We start from the raw sequence: 16,953 nt of genomic DNA on the forward strand, positions 1-16,953 counted from the left end.
CCGAAGACATAGTTAAATAACTTATTTTATATAAGATTTGAGGTTTTCACAGCGGTGAGTATGAAGATTTCTGTCTTCTGGGTTGTTGCACTGTGTGGTATGGTCGATGTTTACCAACGTTTCAGAGGTCATACTGCCTCCGTCATCGGGACGATGAATATTCAGAACACACAGCGCAACAACCCAGAAGACAGAAATCTTCAACCTGTTTTATATATAAAACTGATGTTTTATGGCTTTTCCAATTGTAGATCGGTCAATTTAAACGCGAGAAACTTCGACAACACTCAAGTATACATATATGTATCTAGCCGGAATAAAATCTGTAACAATTTAAGTACACTATGCCAAAACCGTGAGCATGGAACGTGGTCATCAGATAAATCAGAACTCAAAAATACATAACGACAAAGCAAACAAAATACAGTAATTGGTTCCATGTACGCTTATGTATGGTTCCACCAACCACTGTGCCACTTGAACAATCTCAACTATGTTGACGATCATTATGAGTTATATCTTTGTTTGTACCAAGTTATTTATTGGTATGTTTTGTAATATTCCATGCGTACTGACGCCAGAATCGTTTTGAACGTTGTTATGTACGTGATATTTTTAGTAGATAAACATCAATAGTTGTACTGCACAGTCTTTACTTGTGTTTCAAATCCAAATACTACTTTCGTCGTAAGCTGTCCATACGTCTGCCCGTCCAAATGTGGCAGGGGCAAAAAAATACGTGGCTAATTTCCATCAAATTTGGTATGGTACATGTGAAACGGATTTTATGCACCGATCATTTCAATGGCAAGGTTTCTGTATTTGAATAGAATTTTTCATGCACAATCAAGAATACGATTCACAAGGCCTCCGATATTCCGAGGGCGGTTAACCGGCGTATATCTGGATTGAACGAAAAATAATTCAGAAAATCTATTGTAAAAGTTAGAACGTTTAATAAGAAAGGAATAAATACAACAATTTTACATTATTTAACGCATTAACATGAGTTAACTGTTGTTAAAATCTGTAGTGTGAGACAATATAACATTATTACTATTAGTTGGAATCCTTTTAAAAATAGTTTGTGTGTACCTCATTAAATTTTATATAAAATCCTTTCTGTTAATAGTAAATCTTTAAAAACTTAAGTAGGGTATGTCTGTAAATAAACTTATGTATTTCTTGCATTTGTGTTTCACTTTTATTTTTGCGGATTATCCAGGGCTTCAATTATACGAAGAAATATATATCCCAAGCAACCCGGATCATCTGGATACTGAATTGTTTATTTGGCGTTTTGGGGTTTGTGTCCAACGTATACACGATACTGCGTGTACGCCGAGACGAATGAAATCCGTGATTGAAGATCAAAGATCATGGAAACAGCATTAAATATTCCAGGTTTTTAAGCCAGACCGTTAAAAGCTAATGCAGTAATTCACATTTTTGGTAAGTCAGCTATATCGTTTACGAAACAAAAATAATTATAAATTGTGTAATTCTTGGGTATAAAATCCTTTGTCTATGGTCAGATTGGAAAGCCGAATATATAAATCAGAATGACAAAAAAAGTCTGCTTCGCTCGAACTTTTAGCCTCACCAATGCAGCAAAAATAATACTGTAATAATGTGAATAATGTCGGCATCTATTTCACGTTTCTCCTACTATAAATTCCACACAAAAGCACTGAAATACATATAATTCGCCAAGAGCACAATTTCGGTATGAAAGTTCATTTGTGTTAAAAAAATCATAAATATTAAAGTATATGTTTTAAAATCGGGACTCAAAGTTGTAAATGTGATCATATTAATGCCAATCACCTGCCATATCGAATGGTCTAAGACGGAACACAGAAAATAAACGAAAGTGGAACATTGACCCCCTATTCGCCATTGGATAACACCGAAAAGTTATTAAAATTAACAGATATTTTTCTTTAAATCATGCAGACATAATCCTGATCCTGTTCAATAGACATAGCGCATAAATTAGCGTAATAAATTGAAGGTATACAAAACCCACGTACCGACAAATACGACATTTTGCAGGGATGTTTGCTAACAAAGGGAAGAGGATTCAATTCAAGAAATTATTTGTCCTAAATAATTCCAAGAATACATTTCTGAAACGAAATTGACTTCGTGCAAACTGATTATTCCACAGTATCTCACTTCGTCAGAAAAAACAAAACGACGAGGTGCCATAAATTTCATACGTCGGCATGTTGCAGTTTCACACAAATAAAGCTCAGGTGTTCAGTGCTACAACTGAACTCGGAAATAAGGTGACATTGAGGCGACTGTTATTTTTATTACGTGTGCTTCGGGTATAAATACGAACCCGAGGACCTATCCAAACCACTTCTCGGCGAGCAACCACCGCAACCGATAATGAGGGTCTTCGTCTATCTTCTGTCAGCGCTTGCGCTCTGCCAAGGTAACGTACTGAACAGCGTTATTAGCGACCATGACCACCCCGAACGTATCAGAAAATTAAGAAGACTTTAAAAGAGTCTCACGTTCAGTGAGACGCCATTCAACTTGCAGGACTAGAAGTCTCCTTTAATAACGATAATCATCATTGTGTTACAGCTTACGACTACAAGGAAGTGCTCCGCGATTCGATACTCTTCTACGAAGCTCAGAGATCGGGAAAACTGCCCTCTGATCAGAGGGTCACGTGGAGGAAGGACTCAGCTCTGAACGACAAGGGCCAGAAAGGCGAGGACCTCACAGGCGGTTACTATGACGGTACGTATCCTCAAGTGACGTAGCCTATAAAGTACGAATGTCAAATGCCCACGAAAAGGTACGTGAGGCTTGTAAGTACACACCGTGGAACAATCGTAAAGCGCACGATAAACCCAAAAACAAAAACGCAACAGCTCCCGTCATACATACGATGGGTTTGAATTGTACCGAAATTGGTCCACATAATTTGATAACTTCTTTGTTTCCACAGCTGGTGACTATGTCAAGTTCGGTTTCCCTATGGCGTACACAATTACCACCATAGCTTGGGGGATTGTGGATCAAGAAGCAGGGTACAACTCAGCAAGTAGGTACCTAAATCTTATGGCGAGAGAACTTTAATTGTACTCGCTAGCCGAAGGCTTTTGTCATCATCCTCATACGAAAATCAATGTTTCCGAACACACGTTATCCGATCGTTGATTGTCACAGGCGCTCTGGCTGATGCTCGCAAATTGATTAAATGGGGCACGGACTACTTCATCAAGGCGCACGTGAGCCAGAACGAATTGTACGGACAAGTAGGACAAGGAGATGTGGACCACGCATACTGGGGGCGTCCCGAGGACATGACGATGAGCAGACCCGCGTACAAGATCGATACGTCCCATCCAGGTAGGATTCACTTAAATGGCCCTCTGCTTTCTCAATTACAAAACGTATCCTCAGGATACATTCTTCATATTCGAGTCGTAACATTGGAAGATACACTTCAGATAATGCGGCGGTGGATACTTCAATTTTAAATCACTGTATAATTAGAATTATAACAGCCCTAAGAACCAATCCAGCACGTACAACGCACAGCAGCTTAGAGTTCGCCCCGAATGCTTCTAGGATCGGATCTGGCAGGAGAGACAGCGGCCGCCCTCGCAGCAGCTTCCATCGTGTTCAAGAGCGCCGACTCCGGCTACGCCAGCACCCTTCTCACACACGCCAAGCAGCTGTTCGACTTCGCCAACAATTATCGCGGCAAATACAGTGACTCCATCACCGATGCTCAGAGCTTCTATGCGTACGTCTTACTGATTTATGTTATTTGGAAGTATCACAGAATTCTCGTTACCTGACAAACTTTCTTCATTATGGGAGAGTCTGTCAAGAATTGCTTTGATAAATACCCTCTCATTTACTTATTATGCACGAATCAAACGATCTGCACTACCTCCATATTGATATTTCGATAAAAAGAAATGCTTATCAGCACACATAACTTCTGAAACCTCCACCGTGGTACCGAAAATTACATATTTTAACGACGCCCATAACATTCGTAATTTATGTTCTATGAATTTTAAATATTCGCACAATAAGCATTAGATAGAATTCAGAGCGGCCTAAGTTCATAATATCTACAACTTTTGTATTGAATTCAGCACTCCGTTGCTGATGGCAAATTAATGAATCGCTTATAAGTGATCCAACAGTCATTACGAGACAGGAATATAAATGCCTCGTCTTCAAATGTGCAACAGATCCGGCGACTACAAGGACGAGCTGGTGTGGGCTGCAGTGTGGCTGTACAGGGCAACCAACGACAACACCTACCTGACCAAAGCGGAACAGTTATACAACGATTTCGGCCTTGGGAACTGGAACGGTGGTTTCACTTGGGATCAGAAGATCTCTGGATTACAGGTCAGAAAACTGTGGAGAATTACGCACAGACGAACATTAATGCAGTGTTTAACTCTTTTACGAAGACGCAATAATTTGCATCTGATAGAATCTGCAATTGATGTCACGTTTTCCAGGCAACGAAATACTCGGCCTGATATCGATTCTCATCTCGAATAAATGAAATAGACAGAAAGGGGTGTGAGGGCTAATCACGAGATGCGATATCGCTTTCGTGAAGGCTCTCCTCAACATAAATGTGACGGTATCTTTCACAGGTGTTGCTGGCTAAGATCAAAGGCACACAATCTTACAAGGACAAGGTGCAAGGCTACTGCGACTACATCACGACTTCCCAGCAGAAGACACCAAAGGGTCTCGTATACATCGACCAATGGGGCTCCCTTCGAATGGCTGCCAATGCTGCATTCATTTGTGCTCAGGTAATCAATAATTGTGTGGATGGAATATTCACAAGATGTGATCAGGTGTATACAGACGCCAGAAGTATGGAATTATAAATGACTACTCCTCCTTCTACACTTATTAATGAGCTTCTGTGTTCTGTATTTGTTGCGTGCGAACGTTTCTGCTGGAATAAGTCATCGTCACTATCTCTAATGATGACGATGATTACAAAGACTATGTTCTGCAGAAACTTTCAGACATCGACAAATATGAATCACTGCACCGAGCAACAACCCATAATACATACACCATATACAACATTTAGGAAAGTAAACCCTGAAGAAATTCTTGAGAAAGGAGAAAACATACTGAAACACAATGTATCTGAGAACATGACTTACGGAATGTTTCGTTTCGTGATACACACGTTGTTTAGTATCACAAATACATTAAGAAGGCATATTGTGAATATAAGGAAATGTGTTTCAGGCCGCGGATCTGGGTATCAATGCTGCTAGTTACCGTGCATTTGCCAAGAAGCAGATCGATTACATCCTGGGAGATACTGGACGCAGCTTCGTGATTGGCTATGGCACCAATCCACCCACTCACCCGCATCACAGATCCAGGTTTGTGTCTCTTCTGCTCTTTCCACTTTCTTGCTTGTTAATTACATACCATCTTTACTCTTAGAGTTCTATTAACTCTCCGTCCCCATTCGCTTTTAGTAGCTAATGTTCCTGCTGAAATCTGGTTCGTGTGATCGAACTGATATTTGACAGACGCTGATGGGTAAATATGTGAGGCGGTTAGACATTGTTGCACAGTTATATTCTGCGTCTACTACATGCGTCTCAATGTTTTCCTTTCAAGTACCTTCGGCCTCATTGTTTCTTGCGTCTATAGTGAAGCACACGCCTAGGCGTTTCATGTTTTCTCGACTGAGGATTGAGCATTCTCTGTCATGCTCATCCGACACCTTCGCTATCTCAACCCAGAAATGATGAGGGGTAACTTAAGTTGGCACTTTGCATCAGATTATTGTGCAGTTCTTTACCATTTCAACTCCATTAGAACTGAATGTAATCTACCGTGCAAGGTTCAAGATAGTTGTCGGTACGTATGCAAGCGACGGAAGAACCGCCAGGGTATAATGAATAAAGCCCGCTCTTACGGAGTTCATGCTTTTGCTTATAACAGCTCTTGCCCCGACGCCCCAGCGGTGTGTGACTGGAACGCATACAACAGCGCCAGCCCCAACGTCCACGTCCTGACCGGAGCCTTGGTGGGCGGTCCTGATAGCAGCGACAACTACAAGGACGAACGCAGTAATTACGTCTCCAACGAGGTCGCCACAGACTACAACGCCGCGTTCCAGGGTCTTCTGGCTTACTTGATAAAGAATAATCTGTAAATTTACGCATCAGTGCTATGACATAAATGCGATGGATGTGCGCAAAATGACAAGAAAACTGTAATATTACAACGGAATATTCAATAAAATATTTCATTTCAAATATTTGGATTTCATTCTCAATATACTTTTAATGCCATGTGATTGGACGATGTTGTTTGTTGGTATAATCCGATTGCTCCAATTTCCTTAGTAACCACTCAATAGGTAGGACAAACGCAATGCGACAGAAAGCGTACGATGGGTGTTCCTTCGATGACTATTATTGTTGTCTCCCAGTAAATTGTCAATTTGGTCGTCGAAATGCGGAACGTTCTTTGAAGTACGCACAAGTACATACGTGCAGCTCGCGGGATTCAAATCCCCATTCACAATATTTCGTATGCCCAAATCTTTCCCTCCACCGACGGAGAGAGTGGTCTCCTATTTCTCGTAATCCACATCCCAGAAAAAGACAACGCCGAATCCAAGAACTAACAATTTCTTTGTTTATTTCAAAGCGCAGGACTGAAAGCGTCGTGTCATTGCGGCACGTGAACAACTTTCTGTGTTTCCAATGACAATGACTGCGAATTGTCTTTCTCTGCACCAAATGTATAATGAACTGCAATGCTATTCAAAATAAAATATAAATTGATATCATGGGAGTCCCAAAGGATATTAAATAGATAGTATTTATAGAAGGTCAACGTCATGGTAAATAATGATTCGTTATTAGACAAGGAACTTTTCTAAAATTACATACAACACTGTACTTTGGTCGCAGGCCAATCAGCACCATTCGTTGTTACGAAGTGTTACAGACATTTGAAGCGAGGGACCTGGACTTTAGGAGCGACTTCAGGAGAGTGTTCTCATTTGACTTGCCACCGACTCTTTAACCAGTTCCTCGGGTGTATTCGATCCTGATTACTAGCAGACTGAAAGGACTGCAGGTCGCCATATAGTCAAGCAGATGCCGTTATAGGGCAATTGCACTGATGGATGAGCAGCAAACCTCACTGAAACGTCGGCCAACGTTTACCAGAATACACGGCACTTGCATCCTAGACGGCAATAATCTTCATACTCGTCACAATAAGAAAACGATATCATTAGTAGGATTTAAGTTTCTCACGGGGACGGCACTAATTTTGCTGCCTTCTCTCTTGTAGCGCCGGCACTAGAAACCAGAATTTATGCAACTTCCAACCTAATAAATCCCAAACTTTTTTTTTGTAATTGAAATCCGCGTATATATACACGCTTTTAGGATAACTGAAATGCGATTAATAGTAAGTTGTGGCACCATATTAGTTCAGTCCGTACATATTAAACTATTTCTTATGCAGTTTCCATTGACAATCATCTGAAGCGAGGTGTTTACCACTATTTATTCTAAATTTTATATTAAAATATGCCATCATGAAAGAAAGTAACCAGGAAGAAGTTGAAAATCTTCGGACACATAAGCTCCTAGTTTAATCTTATAATAAAAGTTGATTAAGCAACTATATAGTTACAGTAAACGGAAGTACAGACGCTGTATTGGACGCTAATTAGGAGGTTAGATGGAAGTAAATGGAGAAAAAATATGTTATGTGGTCATGTGTCATCACCATAATACAGAACAAGTCTGAAATATAACTATAGATAATAAATCCTTCGAGAATGTGGTAGCAAGTCAGTAACAAATCTATCTTCACGTTGTGTTAAGGGCAGACCAAATTCAGAAAATGCTTGTAAAATTCAGCGCAGGAATTTCGTATTCCAGATTTGCTTAAGAGTTATTGAAGATCAAATTTTATCTTATAATTTGTTGGGCTCAAGACATGGACTGTCACGTTAAGGTAGGAACTCAGATCCAGGATGCGTGAGGACAGAGTGCCGAGGATAACATTTGGACGTAATAGATGAAATGATAGAGTAAAAATATTGCACAATAAGGACCTTCGTATTTTGTATTTTTCGCTAAATGTTATTAGTTCGAGAAAGATTATGTTGATGGGTCATGTAGAACGTAATGAGAGCACGAAAAACACTTGTGGTTTATTCGGAAAATATTAAGGAGTTATAACTTTGAACATCTGAACTCAGATGGAAGGCTTACATTAAAGATGAACCTCAACAAATACGTCTGAAAGTGTGACCTGGCTTAATTTAGCCCAGGAAAAGATTTTGACAGGTTGTTGTGATCAGGGCTACACTCGATATTCCTCTCTGCTTCTCAAAGAACGGTGACAAATAGAAGTTCATATACAAATGTTCTGCTGAGTAAACGTGAATGACCCTGCCATCAAAGTAGCAAAATCTACATACGACAGTCAAGTGATTTGGAAAAGAGGAGAAAGTATCTAAACACGGAAAAAGTTTCCAATAAAATGCTGCACTTTGATCAGAAATTAGTACTACACGTAATAATAATCAGGGAAGTAGCGGACACTTCTATGATTTACAATAGTTGATTTTGTAGTGCCAAAGATATTTGTATTTGAAACTTATAATACTGTAAGGCTCTACATAAGGTCGATCAGCCCACCTGAAAGTGCAAAACTTAGGCAACAAGCAAATATGCAAACATGCAACTCGCAAGAACCAAACCATTATTACATGGTGCGCTCAAATCGTGTGCGACTGACTGTAAATGTGATCTACATATTAATCTCTCAAGCAGATGAATCGGAACTCACAAACACACGTCAACGCTAACAAAACACAGTACATGTTATCACATATGGATATGTATGGCTCCATCGACCAGTGCGCCACTTGAACAATCTCGGCTATTTATGAGGACGATGATTATAATTTATATCTTTGTTTTGCACTAATTAAGTTATTTATAGGGATGTATTGCTACATGACATGCTTGCTGACGTTGAGAGTTTCGAACGACATGAAATAGTCGATATTATTAGTATATTTTGACGTCATTAGTTGTGCTGCATAATTTTCACATATGCTTCAAAAACTACCTTCAATTTTCGTCGCTCTGCTGAGATCCGTCGTTAAAGATCAATGATTTTGGACATCTTAATAAAGATATAAGGTCTTGCAAACAACCTATTATAAGTCAAGACAGCAAGTAATATCTTTTATAAGTCACTACTAAAATGTACAAAACAAAACTATTTTGAATTACTTAGTTTTGAAAATAATACAGTTTGTCTATGGACAGATTCAAACACGGACATTGAACCTAGAGAGACGATGACAAATCAATGAAAAATAAAATAAGTACCTGATTCTCTGGAGCACCTAAATTCACCAATGCAGCAAAATAAATCATTGTTTACGTGAAAGATAAAACTTATGATTGCATTTTCTCTGTAGCAAATAGTTACTGGTCTGGTTCTGCTTTACAGAAAAACAGGCAGACAAACAAATATAAGAAATTCAGTTTCGAATAACAAAATCTGCGTGTTTCGGTATCCTCTTAATGCTGTTCCTGGTGTAAATTCCATATGAGGAATTTGAATCTTATAGAGTTAAATATTACAGTACAAAACAAGGAAACAGTTCGAATAAGTTGGACTATTTGTGGGAAAACAGCTTGGATATAATTTTATTTTAAATGTAAGGGCCCAAATCTTTAAACGAAACACCGAATCAACTCGAGTATCCTATCGTATCGACTGCAGAGAAATGTCATTAACTTCTTCGTCTTAAAGTAGGCAGACACATGCTTCACTCCGTTTAGTAGATATTTGGCACAAATATGCCTGTAAACTAAAGATATGGATACACCACGGACGAATACAAGGAGCTTACAACCGAATGGAATTATTGAGCCAGCTGTACGCTTCATCCTTTCCGCATATGTACAAAGAACAATTCAAGCTCTTAATTTTGATGCATAAAGCCTACACTCAATCGTTCTAATGACTAAGAGAATGAAGGTTACTGACCGCTGGAGATAAGTGGACCAAACTATCGGTAAACATTACTTATAGCACATATAACAGAGTAAAATGTAAAGGACGCTTGCCACCAAAGGGAAGTGGTTTCAGAGCTGCAATATAGAAAAATGTATAAAATAATTCCAAGAATACATTTCTGAAACGAAATTGTCTTCGTGCAAACTGATTATTCCACAGTATCTCACTTCGTCAGAAAAAACAAGACGACGAGGTGCCATAAATTTCATACGTCGGCATGTTGCAGTTTCACACAAATAAAGCTCAGGTGTTCAGTGCTACAACTGAACTCGGAAAATAAGGTGACATTGAAGCGACTGTTATTTTTATTACGTGTGCTTCGGGTATAAATATGAATCCGAGGACCTATCCAAACCACTTCTCGGCGAGCAACCACCGCAACCGATAATGAGGGTCTTCGTCTATCTTCTGTCAGCGCTTGCGCTCTGCCAAGGTAACGTACTGAACAGCGTTATTAGCGACCATGACCACCCCGAACGTATCAGAAAATTAAGAAGACTTTAAAAGAGTCTCACGTTCAGTGAGACGCCATTCAACTTGCAGGACTAGAAGTCTCCTTTAATAACGATAATCATCATTGTGTTACAGCTTACGACTACAAGGAAGTGCTCCGCGATTCGATACTCTTCTACGAAGCTCAGAGATCGGGAAAACTGCCCTCTGATCAGAGGGTCACGTGGAGGAAGGACTCAGCTCTGAACGACAAGGGCCAGAAAGGCGAGGACCTCACAGGCGGTTACTATGACGGTACGTATCCTCAAGTGACGTAGCCTATAAAGTACGAATGTCGAATGTCCACGAAAAGTTACGTGAGACTTGTAAGTACACACCGTGGAACAATCGTAAAGCGCACGATAAACCCAAACACAAAAACGCAACAGCTCCCGTCATACATACGATGGGTTTGAATTGTAGCGAAATGGGTCCACATAATTTGATAACTTCTTTGTTTCCACAGCTGGTGACTATGTCAAGTTCGGTTTCCCTATGGCGTATACAATTACCACGATAGCTTGGGGGATTGTGGATCAAGAAGCAGGGTACAACTCAGCAAGTAGGTACCTAAATCTTATGGCGAGAGAACTTTAATTGTACTCACTAGCCGAAGGCTTTTGTCATCATCCTCATACGAAAATCAATGTTTCCGAACACACGTTATCCGATCGTTGATTGTCACAGGCGCTCTGGCTGATGCTCGCAAATTGATTAAATGGGGCACGGACTACTTCATCAAGGCGCACGTGAGCCAGAACGAATTGTACGGACAAGTAGGACAAGGAGATGTGGACCACGCATACTGGGGGCGTCCCGAGGACATGACGATGAGCAGACCCGCGTACAAGATCGACACGTCCCATCCAGGTAGGATTCACTTAAATGGCCCTCTGCTTTCTCAATTACAAAACGTATCATCAGGATACATTCTTCATATTCGAGTCGTAAAATTGGAAGATACACTTCAGATCCTGCGGCGGTGGATACTTCAATTTTAAATGACTGTATAATTAGAATTATAACAGTCCTAAGAACCAATCCAGCACTTACAACGCACAGCAGCTTAGAGTTCGCCCCGAATGCTTCTAGGATCGGATCTGGCAGGAGAGACAGCGGCCGCCCTCGCAGCAGCTTCCATCGTCTTCAAGAGCGCCGACTCCGGCTACGCCAGCACCCTTCTCACACACGCCAAGCAGCTGTTCGACTTCGCCAACAATTATCGCGGCAAATACAGTGACTCCATCACCGATGCTCAGAGCTTCTATGCGTACGTCTTACTGATTTATGTTATTTGGAAGTATCACAGAATTCTCGTTACCTGACAAACTTTCTTCATTATGGGAGAGTCTGTCAAGAATTGCTTTGATAAATACCCTCTCATTTACTTATTATGCACGAATCAAACGATCTGCACTACCTCCATATTGATATTTCGATAAAAAGAAATACTTATCAGCACACATAACTTCTGAAACCTCCACCGTGGTACCGAAAATTACATATTTTAACGACGCCCACAACATTCGTAATTTATGTTCTATGAATTTTAAATGTTCGCACAATAAGCATTAGATAGAATTCAGAGCGGCCTAAGTTCATAATATCTACAACTTTTGTATTGAATTCAGCACTCCGTTGCTGATGGCAAATTAATGAATCGCTTATAAGTGATCCAACAGTCATTACGAGACAGGAATATAAATGCCTCGTCTTCAAATGTGCAACAGATCCGGCGACTACAAGGACGAGCTGGTGTGGGCTGCAGTGTGGCTGTACAGAGCAACCAACGACAACACCTACCTGACCAAAGCGGAACAATTATACAACGATTTCGGCCTTGGGAACTGGAACGGTGGTTTCACTTGGGATCAGAAGATCTCTGGATTACAGGTCAGAAAACTGTGGAGAATTACGCACAGACGAACATTAATGCAGTGTTTAACTCTTTTACGAAGACGCAATAATTTGCATCTGATAGAATCTGCAATTGATGTCACGTTTTCCAGGCAACGAAATACTCGGCCTGATATCGATTCTCATCTCGAATAAATGAAATAGACAGAAAGGGGTGTGAGGACTAATCACGAGATGCGATATCGCTTTCGTGAAGGCTCTCCTCAACATAAATGGACGATATCTTCCACAGGTGTTGCTGGCTAAGATCACAGGCAAACAGGCTTACAAGGACAAGGTGCAAGGCTACTGCGACTACATCACGACTTCCCAGCAGAAGACACCAAAGGGTCTCGTATACATCGACCAATGGGGCTCCCTTCGAATGGCTGCCAATGCTGCATTCATTTGTGCTCAGGTAATCAATAATTGTGTGGATGGAATATTCACAAGATGTGATCAGGTCTATACAGACGCCAGAAGTATGGAATTATAAATGACTACTCCTCCTTCTACACTTATTAATGAGCTTCTGTGTTCTGTATTTGTTGCGTGCGAACGTTTCTACTGGAATAAGTCATCGTCACTATCTCTAATGATGACGATGATTACAAAGACTATGTTCTGCAGAAACTTTCAGACATCGACAAATATAAAACACTGCACCGAGCAACAACCCATAATACATACACCATATACAACATTTAGGAAAGTAAACCCTGAAGAAATTCTTGAGAAAGGAGAAAACATACTGAAACACAATGTATCTGAGAACATGACTTACGGAATGTTTCGTTTCGTGATACACACGTTGTTTAGTATCACAAATACATTAAGAAGGCATATTGTGAATATAAGGAAATGTGTTTCAGGCCGCGGATCTGGGTATCAATGCTGCTAGTTACCGTGCATTTGCCAAGAAGCAGATCGATTACATCCTGGGAGATACTGGACGCAGCTTCGTGATTGGCTATGGCACCAATCCACCCACTCACCCGCATCACAGATCCAGGTTTGTGTCTCTTCTGCTCTTTCCACTTTCTTGCTGGTTAATTACATACCATCTTTACTCTAGAGTTCTATTAACTCTCCGTCCCCATTCGCTTTTAGTAGCTAATGTTCCTGCTGAAATCTGGTTCGTGTGATCGAACTGATATTTGACAGACGCTGATGGGTAAATATCTGAGGTGGTTAGACATTGTTGCACAGTTATATTCTGCGTCTACGACATGAGTCTCAATGTTTACTTCTCAAGTGCCTTCGGCCTCATTGTTTCTCGCGTCTATAGTGAAGCACACGCCTAGACGTTTCATGTTTTCTCGACTGAGGATTGAGCATTCTCTGTCATGCTCATCCGACACCTTCGCTATCTCAACCCAGAAATGATGAGGGGTAACTTAAGTTGGCACTTTGCATCAGATTATTGTGCAGTTCTTTACCATTTCAACTCCATTAGAACTGAATGTAATCTACCGTGCAAGGTTCAAGATAGTTGTCGGTATGTATGCAAGCGACGGAATAACCGCCAGGGTATAATGAATAAAGCCCGCTCTTACGGAGTTCATGCTTTTGCTTATAACAGCTCTTGCCCCGACGCCCCAGCGGTGTGTGACTGGAACGCATACAACAGCGCCAGCCCCAACGTCCACGTCCTGACCGGAGCCTTGGTGGGCGGTCCTGATAGCAGCGACAACTACAAGGACGAACGCAGTAATTACGTCTCCAACGAGGTCGCCACAGACTACAACGCCGCGTTCCAGGGTCTTCTGGCTTACTTGATAAAGAATAATCTGTAAATTTACGCATCAGTGCTATGACATAAATGCGATGGATGTGCGCAAAATGACAAGAAAACTGTAATATTACAACGGAATATTCAATAAAATATTTCATTTCAAATATTTGGATTTCATTCTCAATATACTTTTAATGCCATGTGATTGGACGATGTTGTTTGTTGGTATAATCCGATTGCTCCAATTTCCTTAGTAACCACTCAATAGGTAGGACAAACGCAATGCGACAGAAAGCGTACGATGGGTGTTCCTTCGATGACTATTATTGTTGTCTCCCAGTAAATTGTCAATTTGGTCGTCGAAATGCGGAACGTTCTTTGAAGTACGCACAAGTACATACGTGCAGCTCGCGGGATTCAAATCCCCATTCACAATATTTCGTATGCCCAAATCTTTCCCTCCACCGACGGAGAGAGTGGTCTCCTATTTCTCGTAATCCACATCCCAGAAAAAGACAACGCCGAATCCAAGAACTAACAATTTCTTTGTTTATTTCAAAGCGCAGGACTGAAAGCGTCGTGTCATTGCGGCACGTGAACAACTTTCTGTGTTTCCAATGACAATGACTGCGAATTGTCTTTCTCTGCACCAAATGTATAATGAACTGCAATGCTATTCAAAATAAAATATAAATTGATATCATGGGAGTCCCAAAGGATATTAAATAGATAGTATTTATAGAAGGTCAACGTCATGGTAAATAATGATTCGTTATTAGACAAGGAACTTTTCTAAAATTACATACAACACTGTACTTTGGTCGCAGGCCAATCAGCACCATTCGTTGTTACGAAGTGTTACAGACATTTGAAGCGAGGGACCTGGACTTTAGGAGCGACTTCAGGAGAGTGTTCTCATTTGACTTGCCACCGACTCTTTAACCAGTTCCTCGGGTGTATTCGATCCTGATTACTAGCAGACTGAAAGGACTGCAGGTCGCCATATAGTCAAGCAGATGCCGTTATAGGGCAATTGCACTGATGGATGAGCAGCAAACCTCACTGAAACGTCGGCCAACGTTTACCAGAATACACGGCACTTGCATCCTAGACGGCAATAATCTTCATACTCGTCACAATAAGAAAACGATATCATTAGTAGGATTTAAGTTTCTCACGGGGACGGCACTAATTTTGCTGCCTTCTCTCTTGTAGCGCCGGCACTAGAAACCAGAATTTATGCAACTTCCAACCTAATAAATCCCAAACTTTTTTTTTGTAATTGAAATCCGCGTATATATACACGCTTTTAGGATAACTGAAATGCGATTAATAGTAAGTTGTGGCACCATATTATTTCAGTCTGTACTTATTAAACTATTTCTTATGCAGTTTCCATTGACAATCATCTGAAGCGAGGTGTTTACCACTATTTATTCTAAATTTTATATTAAAATATGCCACCATGAAAGAAAGTAACCAGGAAGAAGTTGAAAATCTTCGGACACATAAGCTCCTAGTTTAATCTTATAATAAAAGTTGATTAAGCAAATATATAGTTACAGTAAACGGAAGTACAGACGCTGTATTGGACGCTAATTAGGAGGTTGGATGGAAGTAAATGGAGAAAAAATATGTTATGTGGTCATGTGTCATCACCATAATACAGAACAAGTCTGAAATATAACTATAGATAATAAATCCTTCGAGAATGTGGTAGCAAGTCAGTAACAAATCTATCTTCACGTTGTGTTAAGGGCAGACCAAATTCAGAAAATGCTTGTAAAATTCAGCGCAGGAATTTCGTATTCCAGATTTGCTTAAGAGTTATTGAAGATCAAATTTTATCTTATAATTTGTTGGGCGCAAGACATGGGCTGTCACGTTAAGGTAGGAACTCAGATCCAGGATGCGTGAGGACAGAGTGCCGAGGATAACATTTGGACGTAATAGATGAAATGATAGAGTAAAAATATTGCACAATAAGGACCTTCGTATTTTGTATTTTTCGCTAAATGTTATTAGTTCGAGAAAGATTATGTTGATGGGTCATATAGAACGTAATGAGAGCACGAAAAACACTTGTGGTTTATTCGGAAAATATTAAGGAGTTATAACTTTGAACATCTGAACTCAGATGGAAGGCTTACATTAAAGATGAACCTCAACAAATACGTCTGAAAGTGTGACCTGGCTTAATTTAGCCCAGGAAAAGATTTTGACAGGTTGTTGTGATCAGGGCTACCCTCGATATTCATCTTGGCTTCTCAAAGAACGGTGACAAATAGAAGTTCATATACAAATGTTCTGCTGAGTATAAGTGTATGACCCTGCCATCAAAGTAGCAAAATCTACATACGACAGTCAAGTGAATTGGAAAAGAGGAGAAAGTATCTAAACACGGAAAAAGTTTCCAATAAAATGCTGCACTTTGATCAGAAATCAGTACTACACGTAATAATAATCAGGGAAGTAGCGGACACTTCTATGATTTACAATAGTTGATTTTGTAGTGCCAAAGATATTTGTATTTGAAACTTATAATACTGTAAGGCTCTACATAAGGTCGATCAGCCCACCTGAAAGTGCAAAACTTGGCAACAAGCAAATATGCAAACATGCAACTCGCAAGAACCAAACCATTATTACATGGTGCGCTCAAATCGTGTGCGACTGACTGTAAATGTGATCTACATATTAATCTCTCAAGCAGATGA

The 16,953-nt window shown here is 40.2% G+C and overlaps 2 protein-coding genes across 2 annotated transcripts; both read left to right on the forward strand.

Annotated features, from left to right (window-relative positions):
* Positions 1–2,283: 2,283 nt before the first annotated feature.
* Positions 2,284–6,299, forward strand: LOC110840537 (uncharacterized). Its single transcript, XM_087349557.1, has 9 exons — positions 2,284–2,443; positions 2,599–2,757; positions 2,969–3,064; positions 3,190–3,372; positions 3,595–3,772; positions 4,233–4,395; positions 4,653–4,817; positions 5,272–5,411; positions 5,983–6,299. The coding sequence occupies exons 1-9, from the start codon at positions 2,398–2,400 to the stop codon at positions 6,194–6,196; spliced, it is 1,344 nt and encodes a 447-aa protein (XP_087205683.1). The 5' UTR covers positions 2,284–2,397; the 3' UTR covers positions 6,197–6,299.
* A 4,102-nt stretch (positions 6,300–10,401) lies between these two features.
* On the forward strand, positions 10,402–14,400 carry LOC147873723 (uncharacterized). The gene is made up of 9 exons (XM_087349536.1): positions 10,402–10,546; positions 10,702–10,860; positions 11,072–11,167; positions 11,293–11,475; positions 11,698–11,875; positions 12,336–12,498; positions 12,755–12,919; positions 13,374–13,513; positions 14,084–14,400. Exons 1-9 carry the CDS (start codon positions 10,501–10,503, stop codon positions 14,295–14,297), a joined length of 1,344 nt encoding a protein of 447 aa, XP_087205662.1. The 5' UTR covers positions 10,402–10,500; the 3' UTR covers positions 14,298–14,400.
* The last annotated feature ends 2,553 nt before the right edge of the window (positions 14,401–16,953 follow it).

The sequence above is a fragment of the Zootermopsis nevadensis genome, unplaced genomic scaffold, assembly GCF_977971745.1.
Source record: "Zootermopsis nevadensis isolate Lab colony 2312 unplaced genomic scaffold, Znev_1.0 Znev_ptg000016l, whole genome shotgun sequence".
In the NCBI taxonomy this organism is placed as follows: Eukaryota; Metazoa; Arthropoda; class Insecta; order Blattodea; family Termopsidae; genus Zootermopsis; species Zootermopsis nevadensis.